This window comes from Nicotiana tabacum, chromosome 17 (assembly GCF_000715075.1).
Source record: "Nicotiana tabacum cultivar K326 chromosome 17, ASM71507v2, whole genome shotgun sequence".
Lineage (NCBI taxonomy): Eukaryota > Viridiplantae > Streptophyta > Magnoliopsida > Solanales > Solanaceae > Nicotiana > Nicotiana tabacum.
Genome location: NC_134096.1, coordinates 8088677 through 8108615, shown reverse-complemented (window position 1 = coordinate 8108615; position 19939 = coordinate 8088677). Strand labels below are relative to the sequence as shown.

The window sequence follows — 19939 nt, the reverse complement described above, 5'->3', positions numbered from 1 at the left end:
ATGTCACATATACGGTTTATAAACGGATAATTTATACAAATATGCATGTTATATTAGTGCAAAATATAAATGGTATATTAATAATATCTATTTAAATATAATTAAGTGTATAAATAACATATGCATATATACATGATTTTTCCTAAAAAAAATACATGATTTATAATATACCAAAAACATACATAATATTTTTTTTTCACGAAATATATGTATTTTATTTCATTAGAATATATAGATATTAATTTTGCTAGGATTAGTTAAATAAAAAGGTCCATGTATAAAAAGAAAAAATCTGTTATGGAATGGATCGATGATATATATTTAAATATAATGACGTATATAAACAACATATGCATATATATATGAATTTTCCTAAAAAATACATGATTTATAATGTATATATACCACAAACATACATTATATTTTTTTTTCATGAAATATATGTATTTTATTTCATCAGAATAAAAAGATGTATAATTTCGCTACATTACATTATATAAAAAGGTCCATGTATGGAAAGGAAAGAATCTGTTATGGAATGAATTGGTTTCCAACGAATACATAAAACATATTATGGAATTGAGAGAAAAAATAGGGATATGATTGTCTTTTTAAGCAGCTTGATTCTTGTTGATTTGAATTGAATGAAATCTGCTATATGTATAAATATTTTATTGTCATATTTATTAATTATTAATTAATGCTAATCTTTTGTATTATATTTTTAATAGTCTTCTATTAATGAAAGTAGCCCTTTATACATTACTCACTTTGTCCCACTATTTCCTTTTTGCATATCCCCAAAAACAATTCAAAAGTTTATTTTCTTTGATTAAACATCCTTCATCTCTTTGTCCTTAACAACATGGACCCTCCCCATTGAGATATATAATATTCTGAATAAAAAATCATTCTTCTATTTTTCATCAATGACCGAGCCACATATAATGAAATGAACCTGAATCTCCTATATCGAAAAATAATGATGCTTAAATAAGATAAAAATGATTCCTCTATACATATTTTCTAAAGTTGAATTTGAAAAATAGAAGAATTTCATATTTGATTTCTGAAATTACATTGAAAAGATTGAACTACTTTAAATCCAAGTAGGTACACTTTATAAATTTTTGTGCAATGCATGTATAACTTTAACGGTGCCCCAAAAGAGGGTATATATGAAAATATCCCATTATGAATAGTAATTTTTCCTACTAAAAAGTATTTGAAAAATAAATTGTAGTTTAAGAATAATCTTTGAATCTTCAAATATTAACAATTTCATCCTTTTTTTCCAGATTTAGTTTAAGTTCTATGTGCTAACTAACCATGAATATGACTTTTACACTAACATGTTAAGTTGAACCTACAATAACATAACTCTTCGTAGCAAATTTGATATGGTAACTAAAAAATAGAGGAATAACATATTATGACCAATTAGAATTGCACTGATTGTATAAAAAAGTTTACAGTTTCAATATAAATAATAAATTAAATCCTTTTAGATTTATTTACTAGTATTTCTTAGAAGGAAGAAATGAATGCAACTTCACAAGCACCAGGCACCAGCAAACTGAAATTTCACCAATTAATTGCACATGGCTCCCTCAGTCCTTAAATCCACTGCTGGCCAAAAATCAGAGAGACCAAAACTATTAACAAAATAAGGTGCAGATTCACTAGCTAACAATCTAGCCAAATAACACTTATTAATGTTAAATTTTTAGTGAACTTCCTATCGTCTCTAGAGGCCTTCTTAACCCTGACAGAGCCAGGAATTTATGGATTCAAAAATATAAAATGATGCCACTTAGGATTTGAGCAAAGTAATTTTTGAACTTTTTAGCACTACTAGAATTTTTTTCTTATGCCAAAGAATTCAACAATTTATACTGGACAAGGTGAAGGTGATTCAGGATCGACTTCGCACAACCCAATCCAGACAGAAGAGTTATGCGGATCGGAAGGTTCGCGATGTTGCATTCATGGTTGGAGAGCGGGTCTTGCTACGAGTTTCGCCTATGAAGAGCGTTATGTGGTTCGGGAAGAAGGGAAAGCTGAGCCTAAGGTTTATCGGCCCATTTGAGGTGTTTCGGTGTGTTGGGGAGGTTGCTTATGAGCTTGCCTTGCCTCCCAGTTTAGCAAGAGTCCATCCAGTATTCCATGTTTCTATGCTCCGGAAGTATCACAGTGATCCGTCTCATGTGTTGGATTTCAGCTCAGTCCAGTTGGACAAGGATTTGTCTTATGTTGAGGAACCGATGGCTATTTTTTTTGAGAGGCAGGTTCGAAAGCTGAGATCGAAGAATATTGCTTCCGTGAAGGTTCAGTGGAGGGGTCAGCCAGTCGAGGAGGCGACTTGGGAGACCGAGTATGATATGCGCAGCCGTTATCCTCATCTTTTCACCACTTCAGGTATGTCTCTATGCTCGTTCGAGGATGAACGATTATTTTAAGAGGGGGAGGATGTAACGACCCGGCCGGTCATTTTGAGAGTTAGAGCCCCGAACCCCAATTAACTGCTTTTTCCATATCTATGTTTCTCCTTATGTGACTTACCCGGAGATTGTTGTTGTGGTTTTGGACTGATTGTGGGACACTTAGTCCCTAAACAGAAGTTTAAGTCTTAAAATTTTTTTACTGTAGTTGAAACTGTGTAAAGATGTATACATTTATACATAACAAAGAAATGCATTTTTTCTTTTACTGATCAATATAATTTTCAAAAAATGAGATGCAGGTGCCACTGGTTCAGCAAAGGCTTTGAAGTCTCTCTTGCAGAAATGCAGGGTAATGCTGCATACAATAGACCCTTGTGGTCCGCCCCTTCTTCGGGCCTTGCGCATAGCGGGAGCTTAGTGCACCGGGTAATGATCAATATAATTTTCAATTAAGGGGATTCAATTAAATATTCTTACCTAGCTCCGCCTCTTTTCTTAAACTAGTCTTATGATACGCGCGTTGTACGTGTACCCTATGTTATTGAGTAAACTATTTTACAAATTATATAGATATTATTTAAAAATATGTTTGAGCTATAAAATAAGATAAAATAAGCAAAAGTGCTGAAAATTACAACATGAAAGGAGGAATTAGCATATCCCAAAGTAATACTTCTACCATCTCAATTTATGTAATGGTATTTTAACTAAGCAGGTGTTTAAAAAATAAATAAATTTGAATTATGTTCCTGAATAGTAATATTGTTGGAGGACTCTAGTTTTCTAGAGGCAACCAATGGATATAGAAAATTATAAAATCAAAGTAGATCGGTGTATATCCGTGACATTAAAGCAATATCAGTTAAAGCTGATTTTCTTGATTAAAAGTAAACTACAACAATCTACAAGTAGCATAAGAAGCTGACCTTGGCCCTATACGTCAATCACTAATTGACAGTATGACTATCTCCATGCATCGCAGTGGAATACATAAAGTCAATTTCCCAAAGTTATAAAATAAAAATTACACATAAAACACCATAGGAGGTATCAAGAAAATAAAAATAAAATCTAAGAATGGTACATACGCCAAAATGATATCTCAAGTAATACCAAAATATAGCATAAATCATAAAAGGTAGTAAAACAAAACTACACCACCGAACTTTAACTAAAGCTTCAATCACATGATATCAAGCCAAGGATGAAACCAATATAATATTGACAAAGAAAAACGGTTGAGAAAGTAATAGATTTGTAACTAAACTCATTCTTTTTATTATTAAGGTTCTTTCATGTATGTGCTTTTCTATTTAAGTTTTTATTTGCTTACTTGATTACGAATAGGAGTGTTATTTTACCGATTTCATAGGAATGAGTTTTTTAAATCTGATATAGTAATAATGATATAAGAAACTAAACCTACACAAAAGAGAGAATGAAAATTACATCCTAAACGAACACAAAAGGAACAATGAGAAAAACACACACCGTAATTAAAAAGACAGAATCTAAAGAATCATAAAACTAAAGAAAATAAAAACCTACGAAAAAGGATCCCAAGAATCCTAACACTAAAGGAAACAAGAACCAAAGGAAAAAAGAACTCTCGAGGCCAGAATTCCAAAACCCCAATAATACAAATTCTAAAGAATTTTAAACCTAAAAGGAATTAAGCACACAACACTTTTTGATTTTTTCCAAACAAATTAACGATTACATTTACAAGTATGTCCAACATATAACGCACAAAAAGCGAACGGCATTTCGATAGGGCCTTCGTGCTTTTAATATAGTATAGATTAAATAAGATATTATTCTTCCTCTCAAACTTGGATATATATTCTAATACATAACTTAGATGACTGAGGAGGATAAATAGAAATATATTCAATAGAAAAAGGATTTAAAGGATATATATATAGATAATCTAAAACTTTTACTAGTTTAACTTATTATAGAAAATAATTACAACTTTTAATAGGTTATTAATTAATGCGTATAATTAATATTTACCTCTAATTACTTTATATTTATAAGTGATCTGATTACAAATTCAAAATCTAAATTCCATGAGTTCAAACTAGAGGCGGATCCATAATTTGAAGCTTATTGGTTCCTACATTCTAGTTTGTTTTCTATATTCTAACTTCTAATATATTTGTGTACATATTATGCAAGGCTTGATCTTCATTGCTTACCTGTGACTATTGTACCCGTGTTCGCTTGGAGCATAGGGCTGAGTGATCCTTTCTTTTAATCGTCTAACTAATTAGATTTTCAAATATCTGCCTCAACATGAACCTCAAATATTGCTCCTATTTTATTTCTATTTAACACAATTCGGCATGATTAATATGTTAGTTTTCTAAAAAGAGGGCAAAGAAAAGTCTCTCTTCTCTCTCATGCGATTTGTGCAAGTTAGCTAACTGTACGCCGGAATCGTCCATGGCAAGAGGGCGAGGACGAGGACGAGGACGAGGAAGACCTAAGAAAGTTCCGCTAGTTGCTTTTGGGAGCTCAGTGGAAGATCGTGTACAAACAGAGGAAGCCCGACCTAAGATAGCAGAAACTACCTCAATACAGATAATGAAGGATAAGAGAAATAACGCACTGGGATCTACAACAAACCCTAAAACAGTGGCACAATGACTACAATTAAGTGAGGAATCATCTCCTAGCCCTGAAGGAGAAAACCCCCAAATTGCAAACCCTAAGTCAATTGAGGGGCTGCCAATTGCTAATCCTAAGTCAATCGAAGGGATTGCAATGACCAAGGATACAGAGGATACACAAATGATAAAGGAAACAGAAGTGATTGCAGCAAATAGTACACAACAGCCACTGGGAGAAAATGCTACAGTAACCAATGAAACAGTGAAAGATGCAGAACAAGCTAACAAAAAACGAGCAAAAGACCCAAAGCATATGGGGACATGGACTAATCTGTTTAAAGGTAATAGGTCAATTACTAATGCCATGACCCTTTCATACACCCCTCCCCAACTGGTGGATGGCCAACCACCAGTATAATTGGAAGAAAATGAAGTAGTACCAGAGGAAGAGAAATGGAGATGTGCATTAATAGCTTACATTATTGGTGAGACTCCAGGATATAATGCAATGTGTCGTTACATTGAGCAAAATTGGTCTAAAGTTGCTATTCATAATGTTTATTATCATGAAGAAGGCTACTATGTGCTTAAGTTTCACTCTATCAGTGATATGCATGATGTTTTCTATGCTGGGCCATATACAATAAACAATAGACCGATAATCTTGAAACCTTGGACACCCGAGTTTGATTTTAGCAAGGAGTTTCCAACTGACATCCCTCTTTGGGTGAAATTTCCTAATCTACCAATGAGTTGCTGGAGTAGTAAGTCATTGAGCAGAATTTCTAGTGTTCCAGGCACACCCTTGTATGCTGATGAATGTACTACTCAACAAATAAGGATATCTTATGCACGAATGCTAATTGAAGAAAATGTGAGTCGAACTTTTCCTGATGAAATCACTGTGATTGACCCAAAAGGAAGAAAATTTCAGCAATAGGTAACATATGATTGGAAGCCTATGTTTTGTGAGAAGTGCCGGATTGTTAGTCATAGTTGTCAATCCAGAGCCAAACCTCTAGTGCAACAACAACAAAGGAAAAGAGATAACAAACATGTCACATATGAATGGAGATCCAAGGGCCCTATAGTATCATCTACAGAACAAAATATTGTACCAGAATAGTCTCTTCAATAGAAGAGACAACAAGAGGATCCTAAGCAGAAGAGGATAATAGATGAAGGTGTACTAAGGCCACCAAATCTAGAACAACCAAGAAGTTCAAGAACAACCGGTAAACATGCACACAAATCAGCAGAGGCAGGAGAAAATTATATCATGCATCATACAGAGGGTAAAGCCAGTGCAAGTCCATCTTTTAATCTTCAGAACTTCCCTGAGCTCAGAGCAATACCTACAAAATATGGGTCAGAACCAAGTAGAAAGGGGCATAGTGAAAACAAATTCATACTCCTGGATAGGTGTAGGGATCCATACTTTACTCTAGAAAGTGGTTATTTTGGAATGCTAGAGGAGTAAATAAGAGGTGGATAGGTGTAGGGATCCATACTTTACTCTAGAAAGTGGTTATTTTGGAATGCTAGAGGAGTAAATAAGAGGTATAAACAAAAGGGATTGAGAAACTACATGAAAAATAATAACATCAAACTGGCAGGATTGGTAGAGACAAAAGTTAAAGAACACAATGCCCAAAAGATAATGCCAAGATGGGAGAAACTAATGAACTACCATGAACCAACAAATGAGAGAATTTAGATAAGCTGGGATCCAAATTGCTATACAGTGCAAATGCTCAAAACTGAAGCTCAGCTAATACACTGTCATGTTAAAAGCCATACAGGTCCTATGAATTGCTTGCTAACTATTGTAAATGGTTACAATACAATAGACTAAAAGACAACCTTATGGGGGAACTTGAAAGAGGTGGCACATGGGATAAGCATCCCATGGATAGTTACTGGTGACTTCAATACAGTACTATTACCATAAGACAAAATATTTGCGAACCCAGTCATCTATGCAGAGACTAAAGACTATGCTGATTGTATGCGAGGCTTAATACTCAATGAACTCTAATGGAAAGGTGAATACTACACATGGACCAATAAACAAAGTGGTACGGATAGAATCTACAGTAGACTAGACAGAACATTTTAGGAATCATGAGTGATGATGCAATGGGACACTTACCTGTAGAATATGACATTCCCCTTATATCAGATCACTCTCTAAAGGTACTAGCTAGTAATGGCCAATCTAAAGCACAACATTAAGGTACCATTTAGATTTTTTAATGTATGGGCTAACCATGACAACTTCTTACAACTTGTAGACCAAATATGGAAGAATAATATGGCTGACAACAAGATGAAAGATATTTGGCTAAAGCTAAAAGCTCTCAGGCCCATGTTAAAGCAGCTTAACAATGAAGAGTTCAAGTTTATATCTCACAAGATTGAGAAGACTAGAGCTGAATTGATTAACACTCAGAAATAAATCAGTAACCAATATTCTGATGCGTTAGTAAAAATGGAGAGACATCGGCTACACAACTTGGGGAAATGGTCTATGATTGAGGAGCAAGTATTGCATCAGAAATTCAAGGCACACTAGATAAGACCAGGGGATTCTAACACAAAATACTTCTCAGCTATTGTCAAAGAAAATGTACAAAGAAACCAGATTAATGAGATAACTTTAATGTTTGGCACTAAACTTTTAGACCCTCAAAGCATCAAAGAATAGATTGTAGCTTTCTACAAAGGCCTAAAAATTTGCCAGCAGTCAACAAGTACACCATGAGGAAAGGCCCTACCCTATCCCACAAACAGAAACTTGACTTATATACAGAGGTCACTGAGCAGGAGGTATTCAAAGCATTGAATTCAATAGGAGATGAGAAGTCTCCAGATGTAGATGGTTATAACTCTTGCTTCTTCAAAAATGCCTGGCAGGTAGTGAAGGGAGATATAGTGGAAGCAGTCAAAGATTTCTTTAGTACTGGAAAAATGTATAAGGCATTCAATTATACTGCTATTACATTAGTGCCAAAAACTGCTTACCCTACCACAGTAAAGAAGTATATGCCAATTGCATGTTGTTCTGTCCTATATAAGATTATAGCAAGGATATTGGCATCTAGAATGCAACCAATGATTGCTGATATCATCTGTCAAGCACATGCATGCTTCATACCAGGACAAAAAATTGCTGACAATATCATACTTGCCAATGAACTAGTGAAGTCATATTCCACGAAGCAAGTATCACCTAGGTGCATGATCAAAATTGATCTTCAAAAGGCATATGATTCTGTTAAATGGCCTTTTCTGGAGCAAGTCATATTTGAACTAGGTTTCCCACCTCAATTTATCACATGGATAGTGAAATGTGTGCATACAGTGAACTATACCATTGTGATAAATGGGGAACCAACTGTGCCTTTTAATGTTGCAAATGGCCTCAGAAAAGGGGATCCAGTGTCCCATTTTCTCTTTGCTATGGCTATGGAGTATCTTAGTAGAAGCCTCAATAAACTCAAAGAAGTAAAAGATTTTAAATATCATCCTAGATGTGCTAAACAGGGAATCACTCATCTCAGTTTTGCAGATGATTTACTTATGTTCACTAGCTTGAGCCGAGGGTCTTTCGGAAACAACCTCTCTACTCCCTCGGGGTAGGGGTAAGGTTTGCGTACACACTACCCTCCCCAAACCCCACTAGTGAGATTTTATTGGGTCGTTGTTGTTGTTGTTGTTACTTATGTTCACTAGAGGTGACCTAACATCAGTAGCAATAATGCAACAATGCTTCCTTCACTTCTCTACAGCTTCAGGCTAATATGGGGAAGAGTTGTGTATATTTTGGAGGGGTTCAACAACAGGAGAGAGAAGCAATCTTAGCTAAGTTGGGGTTCAATCAAGGACACCATCCTTTTAAGTACCTTAGTGTACCACTATCAACAAATAAGCTAAACCTTATCCAGTGGAATCCACTTGTTGACAAGATTATAGCTAGAATTACTTTCCGGACGGCCAAAAAAACTCTCTTATGCATGTATGGTTCAGTTGGTACAATCAGTTGCGTTTGGGGTTCAGGCATATCGGGCTCAATTATTCCTAATACCTTAAAACATTCTGCCACTCATAGAGGCTTACTGTAGGAGCTTTGTCTGGTCTGGGACTAACACAGTCACAGAGAAAGCACTGGTAGCATAGGAAAGAGTGTGCTTTTCAAAGTTCATGGGAGGACTAAACCTAATTAACATCAAATTGTGGAACAAAGATGATGTGACAAAGACATATTGGGACCTTGCTCACAAACAAGATAAGATGTGGATTTGATGGGTACATGCATACTATATAAGAGGTTAACAAATCCAGGATATAGGCATTCCTTAACAAACCTGTTAGATCATTCGGAAGATAATGGAAGCTAGAGAGGATCTAAAGCTAATACGAAATGATTGATCAAAAAAGAATAACATCACTAGCTTGATATATAAGCAGCTACTACCCAACAATACCAGAGTGCCGTGAAAATGTCTCATGTATAGAAATGATGCTCGACCTAAAGCCAAGATAATTATGTGGCTAGGATTACAGGGTAAATTGTTGACCACTGACAGACTCATAAGATGGGAAATAAATGTAGAAGTAAAATGCAGTCTATGTCAAGCCCAAGATGAATCAACAGATCACCTGCTAGCAGGATGTGAATACACCAAGAAAATCTGGGAAAAGACTCTGCAGTGGCTTCAACAGCAAAGCTACAAGTATACACATTGGAGCCACCATCTGGAATGGGCTATCAAAAGTTAAAAAGGGAGATCACCACAAGCTCAAATATTCAGGATGTCATATACGAAATGTCTATATGCTATATGGATGGAGAGAAACCATAGAATATTTTAGAAGAGGAGTAAAAGTTGGAAAGCAGATGCAAAAGAGATAGCAGTGATATGCCATGTCAGAGCAACACCACGCGTCCAAATCATCATGCACAACCTTCAGTTTTAGTAGATAGTTTGTAGTTTATAATGTATAGGCTTTGTCTTTAGGTGTTTTTTTATAGATAGCTGACTGAGTTAGTCGAGCTATGATTATGTAAAGATTTACACTAGTGATTAATAAAAAAGTTAGTTTAAAAAAATATATGTTAGTTTTACTAATAAGACGCAACAAATGCAGGTAAATTTTCTATTTCCTCTGCTCTAAATGCAATTAATGTTACTTGGCATTATAGGATGGCAGGCATTTCAGCAAGGGGCGGAGGAGCCTTGAGATAGCAGGTTCATCTGAATCTAATATTTTTGTTGTCGCATAAATTTATATGTAAATTCACTAAAATTATAGTAAATAGTAAACATAAACTCATAATATTAAAAATATAATGAATGCATACTAAAAACCTTAAGAATTGGACGGATAGAGAACTTAAATTTAAATCCGTCTTTAACCGCAACTAGAACAATTATCTCATGATAATTTTCGTGATCATATAATAAGTGCGCATTAATGACAAGCAATATATATGCTGTGAGGTACAAGTGTAGCCTCCATATGATTAATTCGTGGCAACCAGATGGAGACTTCAATATTATTGCATTGCATATTTACCAAGAAGATATCTTAAACAAATAGAGAATTTATGTGAGTCATGTATATGTCCTAGGTTTTCGCAAAGGTAGATATATGCTGCCTTTACAATGTAAATAATTTTAATATTATTGTGTATTTTAAATGGTTATAATATGTTATTTACAATATACTATTAAGAGTTGGTGGTGCGAATGGATATAATTCTTCTATCTTTAACAAGAGGTCTTAGTTCGAGTTTTGAGAATAATTTTTTTTTGTGATAGGGAACGCTGCTTACTTTAATGGTTCTTATAGGCCCGAATCCGAATTAATCGGGATCTTAATACGAATATTGGACTTCGGGTGAGAAACAAAAAGAGGTTATTTATATATATTTGTAAGTTAATAAATCAGAATTTTTTAGACGATTACTTGTTATGTAGATCATTTAACCCGATGATGTAAAAATATCGGCATTGATCCACAAGAAGCTCAGCAAACTCTTGAAATAGTGGAAGCTAATCTGAAAAAGCCTGAAGGAATAAGGCAAAAATTGAGGCAAATCTAGCTCTTCGGCGAGCTAGAACATAGGTGGACGTCAATCTGATTTCATAACTAGTTAGTACATCCAAGTAATAAAAAGAAGTTCTCCACTTGATATCTCGTTTTTCTTATCTCGCTCAATTAAAAGGAACAAGAATGAAAAGCCCAAACTTCTCTTCACTACGGGATTGATCGAATCTATCGTAGACACTCGAGAGATTTTTACATGGCAGACTAAAATAAAAGACTAACAGGCGTTACAATCGAGCAGAGAATTATACTTTTATTTCTTTGTCGAGATTGAAAACAAGTTAGAATGTTAGGTGACTTGCACAATATTAACATACAGATGTTAAACTCTTCAGAAGAATTCGGCTATAACTGTATACTATGTCAAAGCCTGCTATAAATTTGAACATATACCACTTGGCCCTTCAATTTTTATTTCTGGCACTACCAATGCACATATTTGTAATATATATATATATATATATATATATATATTCAATTATTATCCATTTAAAGTAGTAGGTAATAGTAGTGTATTTCTTAGCATCAGGATGGGAGTGACCAGAATTGTGCATAGTTTGGTAAATACCGAATTACCATACCGAAATAAAACTTTTGGTATTTGGTATGGTATTTGGTTTAAAATTTTACAAAATGTTGGTATTAGATATAATATTTGGTAATTAAAAAAATAATACCGAAATACCAATACCGTGCCGAAATATATAATAAGTTACACAATACACATTATTAACTATAACATAATACTTCTTTGAATCTAGTAGTAATGCCTATGTACTTCTTTAGGAAAATTGAGGAACAATGTAGGTTGTAAATTTTGACTCTTATCCTCTAATACTTTTACTATTTTGGGGTGTTTCTTCTCGTGTATTGAATTGCATTTGTTGGATTAATTCTTGTTGTATTCTTTAAGTTCAGAAATTAACTCTAAGTAAGTAATAAGATATTTTTAATGATTAAATTTATTCCTTTATGTACTTTTTTCTCTTGATGGATTGATATTTGCTAGTTTTGAAGAATTTTTTTATCAATAATGCTTAGAACATTTTTATTTTTATATTTGTGAGCACTTTAATTAAGAATATTACAGTTTATGACTCTATACATAGTTAATATTTAAGCCGAACAAATCGAAGTTATCGTACCGAATAACCCAAAAGGAAAAAAATCGAACCATACCGAATTTAATTAGGTACGGTATTGGTATAGTATTTTAGGAAATCAAATACCGAATCGAAATATCTAAATATCATACCGTACCGACTGACAGGGCACAGTATTAGTAATGATCAGTATGTGTAAATCAATGCATTGGTTTGGCCCATAATTTCCAGCTAGCTTGTAAAGCAAATGGCTGAAAGTTAGTTGAGACACAAAAAAGAAAAACAAAACAAATACTTGGTGTAAATTTGGTATAACATAAGTCATTTTTTAGAAATTGTTTCTGAGAAATGGCTTATTATTTAAAAAATAATTTTTTTTCATTTTTTTTCTGATATTTGATTAGATAGTACAAAATATTTTTATTGAATATTGATAATAACATTAGCAAATGAGATAGTATTTTGTGAAATATTTAACTACTAAAGATCGATATATAATAATGTCTAAGTGTTTTAATTTTTTCATATTTGGTTGGTTTAAATATTTTGGAAGATATTTTTACGGCGAACTCATTTTTCTCCGATCGAAGAAAATAACTTACCTCCTAGAGGAAAATATTTTCCAAAACTTTTTCTCGATCTTTCCCATTCTTTTTCCCACGCCCCCACCCACCCGACCCACCCCTCCCTCCACCGGAACCTGCGCCTGCGACCTCCCCCACTTGCCACGGCTACTCGGCCCTTACCCATTTCATCTTATATATTATTTGCCTAAATTACCGAAAAATTTCCAAGAAAATATTTTCCAAAAAAAAACCAATTTTGTTCGTACCAAACACAGCCGATGAGTTCTTTTGTTTAAAGAGCCATTTTAAACAGGAGCCATGATATTGCATTGAATCCCATTTAATGCTTACCATCCCTTCTCAACTAAGACACCAAACCATTTCTATCTATAAAAGGCTATTGAAGGAACCTGGTATCATATGTCAAGGGTGCTTATTAAAAAAAAGAGAGGCTTATTTAAAAGAAGTATGGCTAAGTTGTCCAACATGGTATTTGTTTTTCTTGGTTTATTAGTAGTTGTTTGTACCACAAAAGCAAGAGAAGTGCCTAGTGAGAAAGGTCTTACTGATCAGAAAAATTTTGTAGGGTTTGGTGGTGTTGGAGGATTTAGTGGTATTGGAAGCAATGGGCTGCCTGTTGGTGGAGTTGGTGTTGGGGTAGGTGGTCTTGGTGGTGGTCTAGGTGGTGGAGTTGGTGGTGCTAGTGGACTTGGTGGGGTAGGGGGACTTGGTGGAGCGGGGGTAGTGGGTTAGGGGGACTTGGTGGGGCAGGGGGTAGTGGGTTAGGGGGACTTGGTGGGGCAGGGGGTAGTGGGATAGGGGGACTTGGTGGGGTAGGGGGTACTGGTGGACTTGGTGGATTAGGTGGGGTACCGGTAGGGGGTGGTGCTGGTGGACTTGGTGGATTAGGTGGGGTACCTGTAGGGGGTGGTGCTGGTGGACTTGGTGGATTAGGCGGGGTACCTGTAGGGGTTGGTGCTGGTGGACTTGGTGGATTAGGGGGGTTGGGGGGTGGTGCTGGTGGACTTGGTGGTGCAGGGGGGTTAGGGGGCACAGAGGGGTTGGGGGGTGTAGGTGGGTTGGGTGGAGCAGGGGGGTTGGGGGGTGGTTGTGATGGTTCAGGGAGTGGGGTTGGAAGTCTTCCATCGCCATAAGAGGATATTTCATAGTTTAAGTCGAGTGACATTTTCATGCAAGTTTGGATATCAAAGTTTGTTAAGAGTGTAATTTCGTTCTTTTTATTTATTTAATAATTTATTTGAGTTTGTTTGAACGTTTTGCATTGTATTAAGTGACATATTTGTTGAGGTTTTTATTTTAAGATGAATATTCTTAAAATGAGGGTGAATGGGAAATGGAGGGAAAATGAAATTTTGAGTAAAATTTTAAGTTTCCCCCTCTTAACAATGAGACATTGTCCCATATTGGAAGTGGAAGACATTTTTGGTGGGTATATATATAATTGCTCTTCTTGTAGCTCTTAAAGAGTTAAGAAGAAAGCAAGCCTCGCGCCGTCGTCGTCGTCGCTCGCTCGGCTCGGCTTCGGCTTCGGCTTCGGCTTCGGCTTCGGCTTCGGCTTCGGCTTCGGCAAGAAGGGTGGACGTTTTGGTCTTGCACTCCCTCTTGGCTGCTATAAATATGAGCAGCAAGTGTTGAAGAAATTGCTCAGAACTCAATTGACAATTCTCTCAACAAATTGGCTATACATTGCACTCCTTCCTCTCAGAACTTCCATACGTTTTTCTGAGTATATACTCTTTCATTCTGCATTGTTTTTTTAACTTCAAACAAAGCAACTGTAAGTGTGATTTGCTACCGAACTTTGTGTTCGCCGAAACACTGGGGTTTGAAGTACCGCTACACCAGTGTGTAATTCGTTCTATCCTGGGAGGAAATAATCCATTACCTTGGGTACTAGGAGGGGATTAAATTCCTTAAGGAAACACTGTGAATTCAGTGGGCTCGAATTTATAACTGTTTCATTACGTTAATTTATATTTTGCAGAATTAGAATTATTATTTACAAATACAGCATTATTGACGGGGAATAACAATCTTAAGGAATTTAATATTTATTTCTGTATTTTTGTTATTCTAATTATTCTGCAAACTAAAACCTTTGTGGTTTGTGTACTCCCGTTTTGGAGAGTTAAGCCTTCGTGGCGTTTTGTTGGATATTAAAATCTACGTGATTTTTATTCCAGTTTGAAAACGTGTATTAAACGTTTGTTTGTGTCATTCTTTTACAGAAAAGATGATGACTGAAAACGAAAACCAAGCTGTTCCGATGGCGACTGCCAACGCAACGACAAGCCGAACACCGGCGTTGGCACCGGCAGAAAAACCCGGAAAATTTTCCGGGATTGATTTCAAGCGCTGGCAGCAGAAGATGTTCTTCTACTTGACTACGTTATGTCTACAGAAGTTCATCAAGGAAGATGTTCCTGATCTGCCGGATAAAACTCCAGATAATGAACGCTTTCTCGTGATTGAAGCGTGGAAGCATTCTGATTTTTTATGTAAGAATTATATTCTTAGCGGACTGGATGATAATCTGTATAATGTATACAGTAGCATGGAGACATCCAAAGAATTGTGGAATGCGCTTGAAAAGAAATATAAGACTGAAGATGCCGGGATGAAGAAATTCGTTGCCGCAAAATTTCTGGACTACAAAATGATAGATAGCAAGTCTGTTATTACTCAAGTCCAGGAATTGCAAGTGATTATTCATGATCTACTTGCTGAAGGTCTTGTAATCAACGAAGCATTCCAAGTAGCAGCAATGATTGAGAAGTTGCCTCCATTGTGGAAGGACTTCAAAAATTATTTGAAACACAAACGAAAGGAAATGTCCCTTGAAGATCTCATTGTTCGGTTGAGAATCGAAGAGGACAATAAAGCTGCTGAAAGGAGAGGCCGTGGAAATTCAACAATAATGGGAGCAAATATTGTTGAAGCTAACAAGAAGAGGAAGAAGGCTTCTGGTCCGAAGTACAACCCAAGCAAGAAGCGGTTCAGTGGAAACTGCTACAACTGTGGGAAAACTGGACACAAGTCTACGGAGTGTCGTGCTCCGAAGAAAGACAAGAAAAGGGGTCAAGCAAACATGGTAGTAAACCATGATGATGTTGATAACTTGTGTGCCATGCTCTCTGAATGTAACTTGGTGGGAAATCCTAAAATGTGGTGGTTTGATTCTGGAGCCACTCGCCATGTTTGTGCAGTTAGAGAGGCTTTTGCTACCTATGCTCTTGCTGAACCCGGAGAGACAGTTTATATGGGAAATGCTTCAACAGCAAAAGTTGAAGGATATGGGAAGGTATTTCTAAAAATGACTTCTGGCAAGGTCATGACTTTGAACAATGTCCTTCATGTTCCCGAAATGAGAAAGAATTTAGTCTCTACTGGACTTCTTGTTACGCACGGTTTTAAGTGCGTTTTTGTATCCAACAAGGTTGTAATTAGTAAGAATGGAATATTTGTGGGAAAAGGTTACCTCACCGAGGGCCTTTTCAACCTAAATGTAATGGTTGTTGAAAATAATAATAATATTTCAGCTTCTTCTTACTTACTTGAGTCAAATGATTTATGGCATGTACGTTTGGGTCATGTCAATTATAAAACCTTGCGGAAAATGATTAACTTGGAAGTACTGCCCAAGTTTGAATGCGAAAAATTAAGATGTCAAATATGTGTGGAATCTAAGTATGTTAAACATCCTTATAAGTCAGTTGAAAGGAATTCAAATCCTTTAGACTTAATTCACACAGATATTTGTGACATGAAGTCAATACCATCTCGCGGTGGAAAGAAGTATTTCATAACTTTTATTGACGATGGTACTCGATATTGCTATGTTTACTTACTGAATAGTAAAGATGAAGCAATAGACGCATTCAGGCAATACAAAAATGAAGTTGAAACGCAACTTAACAAGAAAGTAAAAATGATAAGAAGTGATAGGGGTGGTGAATATGAATCTCCTTTTGAAGAAATATGTTTAGAATATGGAATTATTCATCAAACAACAACCCCTTACACGCCCCAATCTAATGGGATTGCGGAAAGAAAGAATCGCACATTAAAGGAGATGATGAATGCGTTGTTGATAAGTTCTGGTTTGCCACAGAACTTGTGGGGGAAGCCATTCTTACGGCTAATCGAATATTAAATCGAGTGCCCCATAGCAAAACACAATCCATTCCATATGAACAATGGAAAGGAAGGAAGCCCAACTTGAATTATTTTAAAGTGTGGGGGTGTTTGGCAAAAGTGCAAGTTCCTAAACCCAAAAGGGTAAAGATAGGACCGAAAACCGTTGATTGTGTTTTCATAGGATATGCGACAAATAGTAAAGCATATCGATTTCTGGTTCATAAATCAGAAAATCCCGACATTCATAATAATACGGTTATAAAATCAGATAATGCTGAGTTCTTTGAAAATATATATCCGTATAAAAAGGAATGTGAGTCGTTTGGTGAAGGATCTAAACGATCTCGGGAAGAAACAAAAGAAAGTACATATAATCAGGAGGATCCAAGACGCAGTAAACGTCAAAGGACGTCTACTTCATTTGGACCAGATTTTGTGACTTTCTTATTGGAGAATGAGCCTCAAACATTTAAAGAAGCTATGACTTCTTCGGAATCATTGTTTTGGAAAGAGGCAGTCAATAGTGAAATAGAATCCATATTGAATAACCATACATGAGAATTGGTTGATCTTCCTCCTGGAAATAAACCTTTGGGTTCTAAATGGATTTTTAAGAGAAAAATCAAAGATGATGGCACTATTGATAAATTCAAGGCAAGGCTCGTAGTCAAAGGGTATAGACAACGAGAAGGTCTAGACTACTTTGATACGTACTCTCCAGTTACAAGAATTACGTCCATACGGATGTTAATAGCATTAGCTGCAGTGTATGGTCTTGAAATTCATCAAATGGATGTTAAGACGGCCTTCTTAAATGGAGAGTTGGAGGAAGAAATTTACATGGAACAACCTGAAGGGTTTGTGGTTCCAGGTAAAGAAAAGAAGGTATGTAGACTTGTTAAGTCTCTTTACGGACTAAAACAAGCACCCAAACAATGGCATGCGAAATTTGACCAAACAATGTTGTCAAATGGTTTTAAGATAAATGAATGTGATAAATGCGTGTACATTAAAAATGTTCCAAATCACATAGTCATTGTTTGCCTATATGTGGATGATATGTTGATAATGAGTAATGACATTGCCAACATAAATACTACTAAGCGTATGCTCAATAGCAAGTTTGATATGAAAGACTTGGGAATTGCTGATTTAATTCTGGGAATTAAGATCAATAAGACTCCTCAAGGTCTGGCATTGTCACAATCTCATTATATTAAGACAGTACTTGAAAAATTCAAGCACTTGGGCTTTAAAGTTGCAAAGACTCCAATTGACGTGAATCTTGCATTAGCAAAGAACAAAGGCCAAAGCATATCACAATTGGATTATGCTCGTGTATTGGGATGCTTAATGTATATCATGAATTGTACACGACCAGATATAGCTTGTGCTATAAGTAAACTGAGTCGATATACGAGCAATCCAGGCCAATCTCATTGGATGGCAATGAAACGAGTTTTGGGATATTTAGAACATACCCAGAACTTTGAATTGCACTACAGTAATTTCCCTGCGGTGATTGAGGGATACTGTGATGCAAATTGGATCACCGGTTCAACTGATTCTAAGTCCACGAGTGGATATGTATTCACTATTGGTGGAGGAGCGGTATCTTGAAAGTCGTCCAAACAAACATGTATTGCCCGCTCTACAATGGAGGCTGAATTCATAGCCTTAGATAAAGCCGGTGAAGAAGCTGAATGGCTCCGGAATTTCTTGGAAGACATTCCATTTTGGCCCAAACCGTTGGCACCAATATGCATACATTGTGATAGTCAAGCGGCAATTGGAAGGGCTGGGAGCGTTATGTATAACGGTAAATCTCGTCATATACGACGAAGACATAAAACCGTTAGGCAATTACTCTCTAGAGGAATTATCACGATTGACTATGTAAAGTCAAGTGATAATGTGTCGGATCCACTTACAAAAGGCCTAACTAGAGAGGTAGTTGAGAAATCATCAAGGGGAATGGGGCTATGGCCGAGAACAAGTCATTGTGGCGGTAACTCTACCTAGAAGACTGGAGATCCCAAGATCTAGGTTCAAGGAGATCAAACAAAGTCATTAATGACGGTTCAACATTGTCAAATAAAATTTTAGTCCATTCTCGTGATGAGACAATGTTCAGTATCAAGGATAAAGCATTAAGGCTTTTTAATGATTTCTAAATTTGATACGGGGTATATCAAATAGTGTATCTACAGGATGACACGTTTAGGAATCACCTATGTAAGTGTGAAGTGTTAGCCGCTTCAAGGAGAACTTTGTGAGGCCAGTTCTCTACGCACTTATGAAACCAGGCGGTGTTCATGGCTGAAACGAACACAACAATGAGAACCAAAGACGGTTAAGGGTTGATTGTGTGACTTATGGTTGTCTAGGTATACACCAAAGATCGACGGTTCAAAGATATCAAATCTACCGATTGACCGAGTATATCCGACATAAGTTTACTACGGAAAGTTCAAAGGGAAACCTACTTATCCAGATGCGATTAATCCTTGCTTGTAAATCACACAATTTTTCCATGCATACTTCCGTGATATAGCCATTCCCCATTCATGTGGGGGATTGTTGAGGTTTTTATTTTAAGATGAATATTCTTAAAATGAGGGTGAATGGGAAATGGAGGGAAAATGAAATTTTGAGTAAAATTTTAAGTTTTTCCCTCTTAACAATGAGACATTGTCCCATATTGGAAGTGGAAGACATTTTTGGTGGGTATATATATAATTGCTCTTCTTGTAGCTCTTAAAGAGTTAAGAAGAAAGCAAGCCTCGCGCCGTCGTCGTCGTCGCTCGCTCGGCTCGGCTCGGCTTCGGCTACGGCTACGGCTTCGGCTTCGGCTTCGGCTTCGGATTTGGATTTGGATTTGGATTTGGTCAAATGATCGATTGATTGATTAATTTTTTGGACCAAATTTATTTGTTAAT

At 36.1% G+C, this 19939-nt stretch overlaps 1 protein-coding gene across 1 annotated transcript; it reads left to right on the top strand.

Moving 5' to 3' along the window:
• Positions 1-13308: 13308 nt before the first annotated feature.
• On the top strand, positions 13309-13996 carry LOC142171681 (uncharacterized). The gene is made up of 2 exons (XM_075235367.1): positions 13309-13536; positions 13707-13996. The coding sequence occupies exons 1-2, from the start codon at positions 13311-13313 to the stop codon at positions 13994-13996; spliced, it is 516 nt and encodes a 171-aa protein (XP_075091468.1). The 5' UTR covers positions 13309-13310.
• The last annotated feature ends 5943 nt before the right edge of the window (positions 13997-19939 follow it).